Genomic DNA, 19,090 nt, shown 5'->3' on the forward strand with positions numbered 1-19,090 from the left:
GCACCTGCGTAGAGAATAGCAAGAGAGGCACCTCCCCCCCCAACCTCCTCCCTTCACTCCCACCTGTCTCCCTCCCCTTCACTCCCTCCTGTCTCCCTCACCCCTCCAACCTGTCCACCACCATTTCCCCCCCCCCCCCATCTCCTCCTCCCGTCTCCAACAAAATCCCCTCCTCTGCCATCTATCTATGTATCTCCCGGCTTCCTTCCTCTCACCCTGTTCGCACTCAACCACTCTACCATCTCCGCAGGGACTGAGCCTGCAGAGAGAGGGGAGCAGGCACAGTCCCTGCAGAGATGGTAGAGTGGTTGAGTGAGAACACGGTGAAGGAAGGAGGCCGGGAGATGGCAGAGGAGGGAGGGAGGGGGGGGGGGGAGGAGGGAGGGGTGGGGAGAGGAGGAGGGAGGGGGGGGAGGAGGGAGGGGTGGGGAGGAGGGAGGGGTGGGGAGACGACTTCAAATCCCCTGCAGGAATCAAACCTGCACTTCTCCGCATACAATGCGGCTGTTAAGGTGATCGCCTTAACCCCTAGACCATCAGCTAGGTAACTTACAATGGATCTCTAGGCAGTTTTGTTATGGCTTTCCCAATGAAAGACTTGAAAAGGTTTTAGTGTCCGTACCGGGATTCAAACCACAAACCTTTGGGTTGGAAGGCATGGTCTTTCACCACTGGACTACAGCCCAGCTCAAACACACAGCACATGCAGCAAGTCAAATAGATGTGGTTAAGATCAGGGTTTTCTTAACCACGACCATACCCTAACCCAATTGATATGGTGGTCGTGGTTAAGAAAACCCTGATCTTAACCACATCTATTTGACTTGCTGCATGTGCTGTGTGTTTGAGCTGGGCTGTAGTCCAGTGGTGAAAGACCATGCCTTCCAACCCAAAGGTTTGTGGTTTGAATCCCGGTACGGACACTAAAACCTTTCAAGTCTTTTTTGAATATTTTGTTTTCAATTATTAATATTATTTTCACATTTACTAATCATTAACCACTCTATTCAGGAATTGACCGACTAATCAGCAACTATCTAATGATTAACTAATATATTCACGAACTGACATGTATTAAAACAGTTAACTACTCTGAGTCTGCACTGAGTGCTCATAAGTGTCAAAATAGAAAACCAGATTCAAACATAGGCAGAATGGTTCCAGGTCCATGTTTATCATACCAGAATGTTAGCACAACAATACAAAACTCACAGCAACAAGTAGACCAGTGGTTTATTGATAGTATTCTGTGACATCACCACACAGACATCTTGGTCTGCTTGTAATCAATTAACAGGTGATTAACCACACAGCCAATGAGCTGTGTGTAGTGTAAAGTGCCATATTGGTCGGAAATGCATGTGACATCATGGGAATACTATGAATAGACAAGTCCAAGTGAATCAGTTGTTATTAAGCTTTATGAAGGCTACTTAAACAAGATAATTTAGGATAGATATAAATGTACCAAATGTTATAGCTATGTTATAGCAGACGTTTTGTCATTTCTAAAAAAATAGATTTTTCAGGTTCGCACAACATAGTATTGCATAAGGAGTTGCTCATAATAACTCTTTTTAAATCTTTAAAGTATTTTAGTTGCTGTTCTGGGTATGGCATTGCATCCCTGAGAAGGCTACATCGGTACAGCTGGGTTTCATTCAGGTTCATGTGTAAGGATACTCATTCTACAGCGGGTGTTTATATGATATACTGTGCAAATCTATATTTTTTAATCTCTTAAATTACATAATATTCCTTTGGTTTCTTCAGTGCGGTTTGCTGATATGTCAAAGAGATAGTTACACAAATAAATGACAAAACTCATAAGCAAACAGAAATGGTGAAGTGCTGCTCATTTCAGAGAGATACCGTATTGCACAGACAGATGAGATCATCTTCACGGTGGAAGAGGTTTCTCCTGCTGGAGCAGGAGTGAGCTCATCTGCCAGGGTTAAACAAGGTCGTGAGCCAGGGGTGAGTGAGGTCGTCTGCCAGGGGTGAGCGAGGTCGTCTGCCAGGGGTGAGTGAGGTCGTCTGCCAGGGGTGAGCGAGGTCATCTGCCAGGGGTGAGCGAGGTCGTCTGCCAGGGGTGAGCGAGGTCATCTGCCAGTGGTGAGTGAGGTCATCTGCCAGGGGTGAGTGAGGTCATGAGCCAGGGGTGAGCAAGGTCGTCTGCCAGGGGTGAGTGGGGGTGAGCGAGGTCATCTGCCAGGGGTGAGTGGGGGTGAGCGAGGTCATGAGCCAGGGGTGAGCGAGGTCATCTGCCAGGGGTGAGCGAGGTCATCTGCCAGGGGTGAGTGAGGTCATGAGCCAGGGGTGAGCGAGGTCATCTGCCAGGGGTGAGCGAGGTCATCTGCCAGGGGTGAGTGAGGTCATCTGCCAGGGGTGAGCGAGGTCGTCTGCCAGGGGTGAGCGAGGTCATCTGCCAGGGGTGAGTGAGGTCGTCTGCCAGGGGTGAGTGAGGTCATGAGCCAGGGTGGATGGGGGCAGATCAGGGCATGGTGGGGCAGGGCAGCAGCATCAGCATGAGACACAGAGGACTGGGGCTCAGTGCCAGCCCCGATGAGTCTCTCCCTACACACACACACACACACACACACACACACACACACACACACAGGGGTCAAACCAATAGAACTGGAAAATAGAATGCCCATTGGTCACACTGTATTTGGGCGTGTCACAAACAAAAGGCAAAGTAAACAGAGTTCCAGTTTAGATGATGCCGTCACACTTAGTTTCTGTTGCTCCATTAAGACTGAATGGGAGGAGCTGCTTTGTAAGTGTGGCAACACCTGATTCCAGCAATTCTGGGTACATGTTGTGTTTCAGAGCTGTTAGCTACATGTTGTGTTTCAGAGCTGTTAGCTACATGTTGTGTTTCAGAGCTGTTAGGTACATGTTGTGTTTCAGAGCTGTTAGCTACATGTTGTGTTTCAGAGCTGTTAGCTACATGTTGTGTTTCAGACCTGGCTACACGTTGTGTTTCAGAGCTGTTAGCTACATGTTGTGTTTCAGAGCTGTTAGCTACATGTTGTGTTTCAGAGCTGTTAGCTACATGTTGTGTTTCAGAGCTGTTAGCTACATGTTGTGTTTCAGAGCTGTTAGCTACATGTTGTGTTTCAGAGCTGTTAGCTACATGTTGTGTTTCAGAGCTGTTAGCTACATGTTGTGTTTCAGAGCTGTTAGCTACATGTTGTGTTTCAGAGCTGTTAGCTACATGTTTGTTAGCTACATGTTGTGTTTCAGAGCTGTTAGCTACATGTGTTCAGAGCTGTTAGCTACATGTTGTGTTTCAGGCCTCTTTTGGTATGGTATGGTGTTTATTCTTAATCCCCGAGGGGAAACATGGTTTGCCACCAGAGCGAGAACAGATACAAACAAGAAACAGTAACATACAGCACAATAACAATAATACAGTGGAGAGAGAGAGAGCCTCACAAAGCAAGGCTAGCAGTGTTCATTAAAGAATTTTACAGAAGCAGGAACAAAAGATCTTCTAAATCGCTCAGTAGAGCACCGAGGCATCAAAAGCCTATTACTAAACGAACTGCGCAGGGCATTAAATACATTAAACAAAGGATGGCCTTCATAAGAAAGAATAGAATTCAATTTTCTCCTTGTTCTCTTGGCTATAATCATCTCCAAAGAATCAGGGGGAAGGCCAATCACTGAGCCTGCCTTTTTAATCATTTTGTTTATCCTATTTTTGTCCATGACAGTGAGGCTGCCCCCCCAGCAGAGCACAGCATAGAAAAGGACACTAGCTAGGATACCTTGGTAGAACACATGAAGAAGTGACCTGCTGATGTCAAATGATCTAAGCTTCCTCAAGTGGAAAAGTCCAGACTGGGCCTTCTTGAACACAGAATCTGTGTTCTTCTTCCAGTCCAGCTTACTGTCCAGGTGGACACCGAGATACTTATAAGACTGGACTATTTCTACCTCCAGCCCTTTAATAATGACAGGGGAGACTTCTGCCTTCTTCCTCCCAAAATCAATAACTAGCTCTTTGGTCTTTTCAACATTGAGCAGTAAAAAATTGTCATCGCACCAGGAAACAAATAAATCAATCTCCTTTTTATAGGCCCGATCGTCACCTTTGTTGATGAGACCAATAAGAGCAGTGTCATCAGAGAATTTCTGCATATGACACATGGCCTCACTATGTCTGCAGTCCGCAGTATAAAGAATAAAGAAAAAAGGAGCTAAAACTGTTCCTTGAGGGGCTCCAGTTTTTGTCCAGATGATATCTGATACAGTGTCGTCCAGCCTAACAAACTGAGGTCGAGGCACAAGATAACTCATGCACCAGGCGATGGTTGAATTATGCAATTTATATTGAATCAGTTTATTTGCTAGAATGTGTGGCTGGATAGTGTTGTTCAGGCTCCATCTGGGCCCTTCTTGATCTAACTTCGTTCTCTCTCTTTCTTAAAAAAAAAAAAAAACTAACCAACCTTGTACCACTAACCTAAACTTGTACCACTGTTCCTTCAGAAGTTGTAGTTGTCATAGACTGTGCTCCATAGTTGATTGCTCTATTGCTGACAAAAAATGTGTTATTGTAAGTCGCTTTGGATAAAAGCGTCTGCCAAATGACGTAATGTAATGTAATGTAATGTAATGAAGGCGCTCGAAAAATCAAAGAACATTTCCCTAACAGAGTTTAAATAAACGTCTTACAAATAAAGAAAAGCCACTGTCAAATCATGCGATTTAAGTGAATGTTTTGAGCTTTGAGAGGTTTGTTCATGTTTACCCATTTTGGTGGATTGTCCCAAGATCATACAAATGATGTGATTTTTGTGAACTTAAAGGCCCAATCCGTCAAAACTCACTATTACTGACGCCGGTGGCCGTTAGTGTAACTGCAGGCAGCGTGTGAACGAGCTGACGCGCGGGCACCATACTCGCACGCGCACAAGCAGTTGCCTGGCAACAGCAGAGCTGTTCGTTGCTTTGTAACGTTAACTCATAAAAGTCACTTGAAAACGGCAACCTGGACAATTTATCGGTCAGATCAGCCTCGAGATGCCCAGGAAGGATTCTGGATGAATTAGGGGACGTTATTGTGGCATGTTTGGTCGTGTTTTGGCTTGCGTTGACTGCGGGCAAGTCGATACTCATGTTAGCAAAAGCCAGGAAATAGCCTTCTCCCCCTGTATGTATGGTAATGCCTGGAGTTGACCAAACTGAACAATCAAACAATGTTTCATAAGCATAACAGTAACGTTAGGCATATTTAGGACTGTTAAATTCATTATCCACACAAGACGGTAACGTTATTAGTGGGGCTGGTGGTAATTTCTATAAATGTAAATGAATATTAGTTAGCCGCGATTAGCATCAAGCTAATGCTACTAGTATGTGCAGTCCCACTGCAGTCAGAGCCTGCTGGCTGCGGGAAGTGGATACTCATGTTTGCACAAGCCAGGAAATAGCCTGCTCCCCCTGTGTGTACGGTACCGTCAAACAATGTACCGTAAGCATAACAGACAGTAGGCTAACGTTAGGCATATTTCCGACTGTTAGATTCATTCATTATCAACACAAGACAGTAACGTTATTAGTGGGGCTGGTGGTAATTTCTATAAATATAGCTAAATCTATTAGTTAGCATCAAGGGGAGCGTGCCTATGTTCCCACAGCCCTATGTTCCCACAGCCCTTTCTTGACTATTTTATAGAGCAGCAACGCGTTGAAAATAGAACAGTGGCGTAACATAGAGCAGCGCGTGTGCTGCGCGTTGCATGCTGACAAGCCACGGCCGGTGTGAGACTTTACATTAAATATAATTGAATCTAAAAGGCGCGGCGCGTTTTTTTGCGCGACATACATGTTCGGTGTATTTTGGCCTTAAGGAGCTAAGTTTAGCAAAGGACGTGTCAAAATTATGCCAGAGAACAGCACATGTCCACAAGCCAGGGCTACTAGCAAACAATCAAAATAAGATTAATTTTTTATTTATTTAAATAAATAAAAATATTGCACTATTTATGCAGTTAACTCAACCTTTATTGCACTATTTATGCAGTTCACTCAACATTTTTGTGCCAGGAACAGGCAATCTGCAAGTGCTGTCCTTTGAAGACTATTTCAAGATTTATATTTCTGGCGCCAGCAACGCCAATGGATCTTTTCTCCTCTCGTTTCATGACGGTGGAAACAGAAATTCTGAACAACTAAAACCTTTCCTCCACGGTTTCCAGGGATCAAGCTTCCATGAATAGCAGCCATCTGAGCAAACACTGTGGACCACTCAGCACCAATGGGGCATGGCCGCGAATTACGATCAAAATATAAGGGGGTCGTCGGAACTACACCTCTCCACCAAATATCGTGAAAATCCGTGCTGTAGTATTTACGAAATAGTGCATTTGGTTTTTCAAACTGTCGCAATAGAAACAACTATGGACAGATCGTGATCAACAAAAAAGTGTTCCACGCAACACGCCTTCACCAAATTTGGTGCAAATTGGAACATTCTGCATCGAAACGTTTAGATCACATTGTGTTTTGTTATTTTTTGTGGTTTTTTGTCTCTTTGACCTTACTCAGTCATTCGTAGTGATGCATTGTGTAAGTTGGATTGTGAATGCCTTTTTGATTCTTCATTAATACAATAAAATAAAATTAAAAATTAAAATGCACACAGACAAAGAGTAAGTAAATCTTAGTAAACGTGGGAACATTATGAGAACTAGTGCAAACCACTTCTTGTAGTTTAGGGGGCTGGGGCCAAATCTGATATGGATGAATTGCTAACTAGTGCTAGTCATATTGTGTATTTTTTCATGATCATGTGTATTCTTGCATGATCAAAGGCACACAAAACTTTGAGACTGGTGTGGTTGTGCAACAAGACTATTGTTGGGAAATGTGGGAACACAGGGCCTTATTTTGGAAGAAAAAAAAATCTAAGAAATGTGGGAACATAGGGCTGTGGGAACATAGGGCTGAAATCTTAGAAATGTGGGAACATAGGGCTGTGGGAACATTGGGCTGTGGGAACATAGGGGTGACCCCCGCATGAAGCTAACGACTCACCACCGCAGCTAAATGCAGTCAAACAATAATGTTCCATGACCATAAGCATAACGGTACTAACGTTAGGGTTGCATTACTTCACACAAGACGGTAATGTTAGCAGAGTTTCTGACCAGGTGGTCAGATACTTGTACTACGGAGTGACAGTAAAAATCTTGAAAATCCATTAGCAAGCAGCTAACGTTATCTGGTCAAAACCACATTACAGTAGCTACAAGCAGCAAGTTCCCTTCATGAACCGAAAACACAGTCCTGACTCTAGTTTCCCCCCCGATGTCGGTCACATTGCTGCTGTCTGGCCAGACGGGCTTCATTAGATAAATATTTATTTATTTAGTCTGGACTTTTTCTGGAGTCTGTGTTTGTTGTTTCCTTTAGCTAGCAGCTAGCGACGAGCGTAACGTTAAAAGCTACTTCAGCCATTTCCTGTTAGCGTCTAGACAAGAGACAAGCTCGACGTGAACGCGCGAGACGTCACATCCTCTAGCTGTGGCGGGAGATGCTATCCACTTCGAAACTGCGGTTTTCCATGTATCTTCTGAACGGCTGGTCGGAGAGAAACGCCCCTGGTCGCCATTTTTAAGTGACGTCAAGGCGCATTCACTCAGTGCCAATAATAAACACTTTGTGCACATTTATTTCTCGCCAGAACCAACGGAATGGGCCTTTAAGTACATGTTTCTAATTTATCAATGGGCTTTTTAATTTATTTTTTTAATGATCCAAGTTGCAGTGGTTTACCTCTGAAGTCGGCAGGCCTGTCCTCCCAGGGTGACAGCACAATACCCAGGGCTTTCCACTGGTTACCTGACAGGGCTGCTTCCTGTTCAGCTGTTACTGCCACAGCCTGCTCATAGGAGAACATGCTGATCTGGTTCGGGTTAAACACCACCTGCAGAAGGTGACATATGAGGGGAGGCACGAATTGTCAAGATGAACACACCAACATAGATAACAAGACATTTCGGGTCCCAGAACAAAAGCTGAATAGAACTCCATAGACTTGTTTTGTGGAAGTCAGGTCAGTGTACAGTAAACTAGTAATAATAGTCATTTAAGACTTACACTAAACTGCTCAGGTGGTATCATTGAGATAGCCAGAGGTGTGATTCCTTCAATTTGGTCCCTCACCAAAGCTGACATGGACATATCTGGAAGACCAGCTGCACAACGAGAAAGTGAAGTAGCATCAATGCTCCCAGAGCTAAACAGCCACCAACATAACTGAGTGAAAAATCACATTTAGCAGATGATCACAGAGAGGATTGTTCATATCAGGGTGCTCAACATGAGGAGAGTGGATGTGTCTTACCTGCCAGAACTCCAATCTCAATGAAGACATCAGTCTTCCAGTTACCTGTGGGTCCAAATGCAAGACTGTGTTGCAGAAGGTCGACGAGAGCCAGCAACTGGTCTGGTGAGCAGGACAGCCTCAGCTGACCCAGCCACAGCACAGCCTTACTGCAGCCACCAGGGGGAGACAGCAGGTTACACAGTAAGTAAAGGGGACAGAAGTACCACAGGAATGAGTCCGGACCTGGATGTTAACACTTCCGCCTCTTATGTGTAAAAGTCAATGGGATTTATGTGTGAGGATTTTGGTTGAATGCTTGAAATAAGGTCTGTGGTTAACAAAAGTTTATGACTTTTATGATTTTCAGTACAGAAGCGTAGGCTACAGTGTAAATGAAGCTACAGTGTAAATGAAGCATACAGTGTAAATGCGTTTTTTTATGAGATTTTCAGAAAATGCTTCAACAGTCATAAAAGCGGTCCTCATATATCTACACACACACACACATACAGTACATATAGTGTGTGTGTGTATATATATATATATACACACACACATACAGTATATACATATATACACACTATATATAGATCTTTTTGTGAATGTACAGCCCATTTTTAAACCAGCAGTATTTATATATAATACTAGTATAATAATATTATACTAGTAAATAGATAATAATATTATAGTATAATAATATACAATATAATAGTATAATAATAATAGATATATATACACATACACTAGGGTATTCACGACTACTGAATTTTAGTAGTCATCGACTACTTCCAAATAATAGTTGACTAGTCGATTAATACCGCTGAAGATATATTTTTTTCACACAATAGAAATGATCAATTCTCATCAAAAGGGTCTCAAAAACAGCCAGTAAAGGGTTAACTTAATGTAGGCGGGACCAATGTGGAGATATGTGAAATAGCAGAGTCCTGATTGGCTCTGAGAGGCTGTTTACAAATGAGCCATTACACCCCAGCAGCTTGTCTGAGTTGGAGATAGCGACTGTTTGACTTCAGTAACAACATAGACGAGTCTTTCTGTCTATTCACCTTATTCACCACACCCACTTTTTCTCTCTTCCGCGTTCAACGCAAACGTATTTGTTCTTCCGGTTCAGCGCTAGTTGCCTACTGTGGCTAATATTAGCCGCTAGTTAGTTATGTTATATGGCAGTAAAATGCCACTGAATGACCAAATTGATATAACTTTTAACCATTTCGAGTAACACTGTTTCCATACGGATCACCAGCGTTAGTTTGTTTTTTATAAACGTGGCTATATTCATAACGTTTCTATCTCGGATGCGTTATTTTGAATCCCACATAGGTTACGCCTGGCGCAACCTAGGTGGGTTTCAGGACAAAACAGTCTCGACTCCACTAACGTCATCTTTAGAGCACAATATTCCTGGAATGCAAGTTTAACTAAACAGTTACATGTCCTCTGCATTCTACATAAAATTAAGATATTACGGGTTGTTTTATTTTGTATGTTACATACTTATTGGCCAAGATATGTTAGTTTATGGGGGAGTAATTCTGCCAGTTTAGGAGGAGAGTGTGGGCGGCCATCTTGCCTGCGAGGTTTTTGGCAAGTCTAAAACGGAAATACTATTACGAAATGACGTAATGCGGAAGCGTCCATGTGTGGGCAAAGAATAAGGTGAATAAGTACCTTCAATTCTGTTGATTTAACATGGCGTCATGTGGAAAATGAGTGTTCAAACAAATCTATGTTCAATTTATGTATTTATTCTTCACCACAGATGAACGATTAGTTGATTATGATGCATAGTGTCGACTAGTGTTTTTTTGTTGACTGTGAAAGCCCTAATATACACGTATAAACACTAGGGCTGTGAATCTTCACTAGCCTCACGATTCGATTACGATTCAGAGGGCTACGATTCGATTCGATTCGATTATCGATGCATCTCGATACATCTTAAATCAATGCATCACTTTTTTCCCCCAATATTCCCCAATGATTTATTTTTTCTCACTTTCTTTTTTCTCACTGCGTGACTACTTTTAAAATAAAAGTGCATTTGGAATTGCATTGTATTATGATCCATAATTAAAATAAACAACTGCATGTACTTCCATTATATTTTATTTGATTATTAACACATTGACTGCCAGCCGTTTTTTTTTTGCTGTAGGTAGCTTCTGCCAGGCCGTTTTTTGAGGATTCTGGCTCATTTTACAAGAGCCGAGGATTCTTTTCTGCTTGGAGTTTGTGAACACGAAGTTCACAAAAGTACTAATAGAATGTGTGCTTTCTCTGTCTAAAAGAGTTAGTTTGTAGAGTTAGTAGTTATGTAGATATTAGCCGTTGAGTACAGCATGGTTTCAGCTGTCTGAGAGTGAAAGCTGAGATAATCGCAGTTTTGTGAAATTCAATCAAACAGGCAGAACAGTCACTTTAACCATTTATTTTTGGCATCAGTGAGAGATCAGACATCCAAACAATATAGTTCCGAACGCCCTCTCCTTCAACTCCTCCCTCCGTGGGCGTGTCTAGTGGCTTTCAGCCTGCGTTTGTCACAAGCGAGTGCTCTGCTGCTGCTGCTGCGAGTTTGAGCAGCCTCCCTCCCTGGCAGCGAGTTTGAGCAGCCTCCCTCCCTGGCAGCGAGTTTGAGCAGCCTCCCTCCCTGGCAGCGAGTGTGGATAGGGCTCACTCGTCTCTTGGGTTTGAGAGCCCCGATGAAGCCCCGTGCGACTCTAGGCTTTATGCTGCCCACCCAGTCCATTTCTGGAACCCCCCACCGCAGCAGCGCGAAAGCGTCCCCGCCTACAGTATGAGAATGAGGCTCGTTCGTTTCTGGGTTTTCGGAATGCGTGCGATTCTGGCCTTTCTGCGGGCGTTTCAAAGTGTGTTTCACCCATAATATATTATGCAAATTTGCAATCCCCCGTGTGCTGCTGCTGGCGCGGCCCGAGAGCGGCGAGTCTGGTGACTGATGACTGTAAAATCGGCAAGCCATTTCCTTGAGAATGGAGGAAGCAGCCGCGGGAGGCGGCTGCTTTTGGTTGACTTTCTCTCTGTCGGGAGGGCACCGTCGCCACCTAGCTGGTCGGTAAAATAGATTATACACATTCTCTTCCTCCAATTCTGGGATAGGAGACGTAAAAGGGGTTGATCGATGTCCCACCGTCAAAAAAAAAAATGTTTATGTAAGCCGAGATATCTCGTCCTTGGCACTCAACGGTTGGATCATGTAAGCCGAGATATCTCGTCCTTGGCACTCAACGTGTTAAAAAAATAAATAAAAATAATAATAATCGATTCTTGACATTTGTGAATCGATGCAGAATCGTGCACGTCCGCATCGACGATGCATCTTATAATCGATTATTTTTGACACCCCTAATAAACACACACACACACGTCTCACCTGAACTCCACAGCATTGAAAAAACGCATCTCTGTTGTTTTAGCTCCACACACGATGTATCCCATCGCCACAAAAGTGCTGGAGTCCAGCTGTGAAGGTTTCTGCTTGGTGGCGTTTAACAAGCGGCTGAACAGCACAGCCAGCTAGGATGAAAGCCATGGAGAGAATGAGTGAGCGTAAAATAGCCTCAAACAGGATTGTAGGTGGATGTATTAGCAACGTACTTGTACCTTCACCCTGTATTGTATAGCATGCCAGTGCTACTTGTACAATTTGTTTCAGAAAGCGAGTGAACACACAACACAGTGGATGTAATATGTCTCCGGCTATGACCGAAGCTGATACCTGTCTGTCTGTCCAGGTGTTGACTGATCCCATGGCGTAGATACTCCTCAGCTCGGACAGACGGAGGGTGACCAGCTCTGCTTCTGACATCTCCACCGCTAGTCCACCCAGCTGAGCGACCAGGGACGGAGACATGGAGCGGATGTGGCCATGCACCTTCATGCGCGTGTTCACGCATACACACACGCATGCATGCACACACACACACACACACACACACACACAATCCCAGAGAGACCCCAGTTAAAACATGGCAGACATTTTAGCAACATTTCACATCCATAAAACCATATTCACCAACTTAAAGTCTTTATTTATTGTTTTTGAAAAGCGTAGCAAACAATATACTAAAACAATATATTCTTCCAACAATAAGAAATCTATTAAATCACCTTTGTACATTTGTACTACATGTTTTGCAATTAAAAAAAGACAACCCTAACAACTGGATTTAGGAGGGGTTTCAAATGTAAACAGGAAGTATGGAAATGTCCCATAGGGAAGAAGCCTGGAATGAAATGCATGTGTGATGTGACGTGATGTGATGTTCTCACTGTGGTAGTTCCTGCATGATGGATGGCTGGAAGAGAGTCTCACCTCTTTGACTTTCTTGAGCAGCTGTTGGCGTTGGTAGGGTGTAAGGCAGTGGTTCCCAACCATTTTTGTGTTATGTACCCCTTGAGCTGTTTTACCATGCCGATAGTACCCCCTCACTCATGTGTGTCCTAAAGTTGTTATATTAAACTTATATTAAACAGTAGGCCTCTCTAACACATCTCATTAAATGAAAATAATTTGATTCCTCTTTAATACAATTTTGACAGTTTTCAATTGGTTCAGTTTTCAATCAGTTTTTATCATTTTGGAAATACATTGTAATCCCAATCTTTCCAAGTACCCCCTGCAAGCTGCTCAAGTACCCCTAGGGGTACACGTACCCCTGGTTGGGAATCACTGGTGTAAGGAACGGGTCGTGGCCCATCAAGGAACGGGTCGTGCCCCCCCCCCCCCCTCCTCCCCCCCCTCCGGCTCTGGCTGATGGCCCTCCAGGCTTATCACCTTCCCCTCCCCCTCATCCCCCAGGCTATAGACAAGTTTCCCAGCGCTGGCCTAGTCCGCTTCCGGTTAAGTCCACATAGCGTCCACAGCAGCCTGATGTTGCCAATAAGCTACGACTTAAATAGAGACTTATTACATCATATGTTTTCCGCCCCCTGTATGTTGAGTGTTGGTGAAAAAGAAAAATATAGCAGACGCTTTCTTTACTGTAGAGCGCCGTTTAAAAGCTGCACAACAAGCAGCATCAGTCCCGCCGGCCAGCGCTGGACCCGCTGTGAGGAAACACACAGGAGGAAACCGAAATGTCAAAACAGACATCCCTTGCTAGGCCAGTCCTTTTTTTTTAATCGAGATCATGCAACAAGTAGCCTACTTCAGCCGAGGCCAGCAAGACGGCAGGAAAGAAACAGAAGCGTGCCTGCCGCCGTCAAAAGCAAAAGAGACCCGACGTAGGCTGTCAATTTAGCGGAGGTAAAAAGCCTTTTTACCTACTCGGGCGAATCAATCAATCAATCAATGGCTCGCGCTTGTTGCCCGACGCTCGTATGATGAGGAGATGAATCAAAATGCTTACCACCAATAAAGCCACATGCGAGCCGAGAACGAGTGCAGGAGAGCTGACGCAGGTGCCAGGTGTGGAGTGGGAGAGATTAAGGTGCGTAGCCTATTGCTGGAGATTCAAGTTGTGCGCTGTCTGCACTCTGCACTGACACTGTCGCACTTATTACTTTTAGCTGCGTTGTTTTTTCATCAAGGCAATGTCCAGAAGATATGGGTTCATGAATGTCTGCAAATGCAGATAGATAGGCTACAGTAGGAGTGTGCATGCATGTTGTCTGTTTCAATAACGAAAGCGTCCTTACCGAGAACGACGTGCCGACCAATTAAATATTCTTGCTGCGAAATCGGCCTCTTAATGACAACACTGGAATAATAGCCGTAATATTCATTCACAACGGGGGTAATTTGATGAAATACATAGCGTTACAACATACCCGACCTACTTTGTTGCTGTGGAGATATTGGTACGCTTCGGAGCTTTTGAGATTGTTCATCGCGTTGCCATCCACCGCCATTGATTCCTCAAAATACGCTATAATCCTGCCTGTAGTTACGTTCGGCCATTTACACATATTATCTTCCCATGTGTCCAGTGTCAACGGGTGTGGGATAGACACTCTTTCATTAGATAGGAGACTCGCAGAATGATCCCAAGTTTGCATTTTTTCGGCGGTCGCTATGGCTACTACGGTAGTACGTTACGCTTCTCCGTATTCACAAACACCGGAACCGACAGACACGATCGCGGCCGAGTCCGGAAGCAAACCGGAAGTGCCCAGGAAACTTGTCTATACCCCGTCACCCAGAGACGAGGCTACACCGCCCCTCCCCCCCCCAAAGGGCTTCAGAGCTGATGATGCCCCCCCCCCCCACCCACGCTGACCATCACAGCGGACCAGGTGAGGAATCAGCTTATGAGGCTACACACTAGGAAAGCAGCTGGCCCGGATGGCGTCAGCCCCATGCTGCTCAAAGCCTGTGCCCCCCAGCTTTGTGATGTGCTACAGCTGATCTTCAACAAGAGCCCGAGTCTCCAAAGGGTCCCCGTGATGTGGAAAATGTCCTGTATCGTCCCTATACCTAAAAAGCCAAGACCCTGGAGAAACTCGTCCTGGAGCAGCTCAGGCCTATGGTCAAACCATCCCTAGACCCCCTCCATTTCGCCTACCAGCCCCGACTGGGAGTGGGGGACGCTGTCATCTACCTGACCAACCGCGCCTACGCCCACCTTGACAACCCGGCCAGCACTGTGAGAGTCATGTTCTTCGACTTCTCCAGTGCTTTCAACACCATCAGGCCGGCTCTACTGGGTGAGAAGCTGACGGCGATGCCGGTGGATGCCCCCCTGGTGGTCTGGATTGTGGACTACCTGTCTGGCAGACCACAGTATGTGCGCCTGCAGAACTGTGTGTCAGACAGAGTGGTCAGCAATACAGGAGCACCACAGGGGACGGCCTTCTCTCCCTTCTTCTTCACCATCTACACCACGGACTTCACCTACCAGACAGAGTCTTGCCACCTTCAGAAGTTCTCTCACGACTCTGCGATAGTGGGATGTATCAAAGATGGCGACGACGATGAGTATCGGGATGTGGTGGCCAACTTTGTCACATGGTGTGAGCAGAACCACCTGCAGCTCAACGTGTCAAAGACAAAGGAGCTGGTGGTGGACCTGAGGAGGGTCAAGGCTCCGGTGACCCCTGTTTCAATCGACGGGGTCAGTGTTGACATAGTGGAGGATTACAAGTACCTTGGAGTGTACATTGACAATAAACTAGACTGGGCTAAGAACTCTGATGCACTCTACAAGAAGGGGCAAAGCCGTCTCTACTTTCTGAGATGGCTGAGGTCCTTCAACGTCTGCCGGACCATGCTGAGGATGTTCTGAGTCGGTAGTGGCTAGTGCCTTCCTGTATGCTATTGTGTGCTGGGGCAGCAGGCTGAAGGCAGCGGATTAGTGTTAATTTCGTCGACGAAAAATGTTAGTCGACTACCTTTTTCCCCAAGACTAAGACGAGACTAAAATGTTCAGACTTTTAGTTTCATTGACTAAGACAAGACTAAAATACTCAAACTTTTAGTCGACTAAAACTTGACTAAACAAAAAGACGATGAGGTTGAATAAATATGATAAAAACTAACAAGGACATTTGACACAGGACTAAGACTACGACTAAATTTAAAAATAGACAACAAAATTAACACTAATTATAGACTGTTTCCCCCCCTCAATGCAGCAGTTCAGTTTCCTGTGTTGCAGCATCATAGATCTAGCTGACATTTAGCTGTCTGAAAAACATTTGCAGTAGTTACAACAGAATCCACCCAGTCTTAGCTAAGGGTCTTATCTATATGTGTATGAGGCATTGTGTTCCCAAAATGTACAGCTACTTGCTTGTCTACATTATATCCAGAGAGGTCTGAGTGCTTTCCACACAGCACAGCCAGCCTCCCTCCATTCTCCCCTCAGCTGCGGGCTGAGCAGGGACTGTAAATATGCCGACACTGGCCCGGGTGGGCAGGGTCAGCATTAATTTCCCTGGGAAAGAGTTGCCAACACTGCTTCGAAATACCATTACTAGTGAAGCGCATCAGCAGATTCAACAGTTTTCATTGACTAAAACTAGACTAAAATGTGAACAGTTTTTGTTGACTAAGACTAGACTAATATACTTATGGTTTTATTTGACTAAGCTGAGACTAAAATGCTCAAACTTTTAGTCGACTAAAACTTGACTAAATAAAAACAGGATGAGGTTGACTAAATATGACAAAGACTAACAAGGACATTTAACACGGGACTAAGACTAAGACTAAATAAAAAAATAGCCGACAAAATTAACACTACAGCGGATGCCAACAGACTCAACAAACTGATCCGTAAGGCCAGGGACATTGTGGGGCTGGATCTGGGCTCTCTGACTGCGCGCACACACCTACACACACACACACACACACACACGCACGCACACACCTAAACACACCCACACACACCCACACACACACACACACACACACACACACACACACACACACGGTTGAATGCTCTCATTTAGGACACTTCATGCCCAAAAGAACATGTGGGACCAAGTAAAAGTTAGCTTTCCTGCTCAGGACTAGACAGGAAGTGGTGCGATTTTGCTGCGTCAAGTTACCTACTGTATGAGTTAACCAGGGTGAGACAGGAAGTAGAGCGATTTTGCCTTCAGAGTAAAAGCTTAGATTGTGAAACTTTTTTCAGATTTCCCCTCCATTTGTACTTGGCCAATTTCCCCCTGCTCTGCTGCCCAGGGTCACTGCTCCACCCTCTGCCAATCTGGGGAGAGCTGTAGACTAGCACCATGCTTCCTCCAAGACATGCCAGCCGCTTCAGGACACATACCCTTAATCTGGCTTCCCACCCGCAGACCCATTGCCCGACACCCGACTAATCCGGGGGCGCGAACCTGCGACCCTCGTGTTGGTAGGCAGGGAATCTACCGCTACACTACCTGGACGGCCTAGATTGTGAAACTTTTGAGAAAAGTTGGAAAATAAAGCTGGGCTGTGCAGAGCAACAGAAATTGTTTGAGAGGTATAAAAGTATAATGTAATAATATAAACGCACCACACATTGTCCAGTCTTCAGAAAGTAATACAATTATTTATCTATTATGTATTAATTTAATTTAATTAATTAAAATGTATTTATCAATGTCCTTTGTTGCTCTGTAAAGCACTTTGCACAAGCACTGACAATTGTTTAAAGGGCTTTAGAGATGAATTTGACATAGTTTTCAAAGCTATCTGGTTTTACCTTTGGAGAAAATGAGGAGTTGGAAGATCTCTCTCTGGAGCATTCTGGGGAAATGAAAACACCAGCATGTACACTTTAACTTTGAAATAACCACTAAATAAAGATTGTGAAATAAACTCCTAAGTGTATTACTAATAAATGCCACTGGATGAATTAGAGTACCAGTAGTCATGTGTCAATAGAAGTTTAGAAGACACCTACCCCCTGCACCCAGGGGTGCTGGAGGACCTGAGCAGCACTGAGACGCAGAGTGGGTGCTGGAGGAGCTGAGCAGCACTGAGACGCAGAGTGGCTGCTGGAGGAGCTGAGCAGCACTGAGACGCAGAGTGGCATCCCAGACCAGCAGCTTGGATATGAGGTCCTTGGCTCCCTCTGAGATGTGAGCCCAGTCCTTGTCTGGAAACTCATACTTGCCCTCCTGGATGCTCTCAAACAGGTGACTCTGAGGAGAGATAATATCACAGAAAATTAGTTAATATTGTTCATATATCACAGTTTCGTAGTGTTACAGTCATCCCCCTTTCGCATGTAGATATGATCAATATTTATGTCTTTGTTGTGGCTGTTCATCTTTTGATCTTATGGTGTCTTTTTGTCCATACGGGGCTTAAAATGGCATCTGCCTCGGCCCTCGAGAGGTCAGTCTGGTACGCACAGCCACATCACCTGTGGACAGTTGATATTAGTGTCTGTCTCATTTTGCTTTGCTTTGTCACTTTTGTCCTGTCTCGTGTTTATGGGACCCCTTTGATCACGTGAGGACGGTCCTGGATCGCCTCACGCAGGATGCTTCTGGAGGCCACATCAGCTAAAGCCTCCAACCTATAGTAGCAGACTCCAAACTAATTCAACCCTACTCCTCCTACTACATTAAGAATTTGATCGATCAATCTATGTTAACCGATTAATCGACAATGTAGGCAAAATGTAACTTTCACTGCTCATACAGAGGAAGAAGAAAGCCAAGCTAGCAGACACAAAGTCCAGGGTGGAGAATTACACCCAAAAAGACAACAGTCATCATTGTAAACATTGTAATACAATGTTGAAATATCTCACGCCCACAATAGTCCATGGGCCAAGGCTGAAATTTTGACATATCGGTACCACCTGAGGTGACCGCACGATTTTGTTATTTTTGTCTTCCTACATGTCTCTAGTTTATATTTTGGTATGATAAAGGCTGTTTCACACAGATGCGGTGCGAATGCAGAGGCGGAATGTGGTACGAAATTCCGTGCGAATTTTCCACATTGCAACCTATACACACAGGTCCGGTGCGAATTATTCGCAGTCCCACATTAATTTTCCGCAGCGGAAAAACAGTGTTCAGTGTAACCAGTAGTTAATGTCCCTCCCCGGCTCCCGTCTAGTAGGACAGCACCATCTACTTGCGCAAGCTAGCTACCAGTCGGCTAACGTCAGACACAGACAGACAGACACAGCAGCGAGACGAGCCATGAAAAGCAACTGGAGGCAGTGAAATTGCCGTCCATTTCAGTGAAATGGAGGCAGGAGCAGTGGACCCCAATTTTGATGTTAAACTGCTAGTTAGCATTTGGATACA

At 44.8% G+C, this 19,090-nt stretch overlaps 1 protein-coding gene across 4 annotated transcripts in view; it reads right to left on the bottom strand.

Annotated features, from left to right (window-relative positions):
* Positions 1–1,155: 1,155 nt before the first annotated feature.
* Positions 1,156–19,090, bottom strand: part of LOC310770978 (uncharacterized protein) — a 43,273-nt gene continuing 25,338 nt past the window's right edge. For all 4 annotated transcript variants that reach the window (XM_083663666.1, XM_083663664.1, XM_083663665.1 and 1 more), the window contains 8 exons: positions 17,725–17,965; positions 17,524–17,567; positions 12,108–12,263; positions 11,763–11,905; positions 8,366–8,514; positions 8,119–8,216; positions 7,795–7,945; positions 1,156–2,577 (listed from right to left, as the gene is read on the bottom strand). In XM_083663666.1, coding sequence (XP_083519792.1) covers positions 2,495–2,577; positions 7,795–7,945; positions 8,119–8,216; positions 8,366–8,514; positions 11,763–11,905; positions 12,108–12,263; positions 17,524–17,567; positions 17,725–17,965 — 1,065 coding nt within the window. In that variant the 3' untranslated portion in view covers positions 1,156–2,494. The remainder of the gene's footprint in view (positions 2,578–7,794; positions 7,946–8,118; positions 8,217–8,365; positions 8,515–11,762; positions 11,906–12,107; positions 12,264–17,523; positions 17,568–17,724; positions 17,966–19,090) is intronic.

The sequence above is a fragment of the Poromitra crassiceps genome (assembly GCF_964638095.1).
Source record: "Poromitra crassiceps genome assembly, contig: HAP1_SCAFFOLD_284, whole genome shotgun sequence".
Lineage (NCBI taxonomy): Eukaryota > Metazoa > Chordata > Actinopteri > Beryciformes > Melamphaidae > Poromitra > Poromitra crassiceps.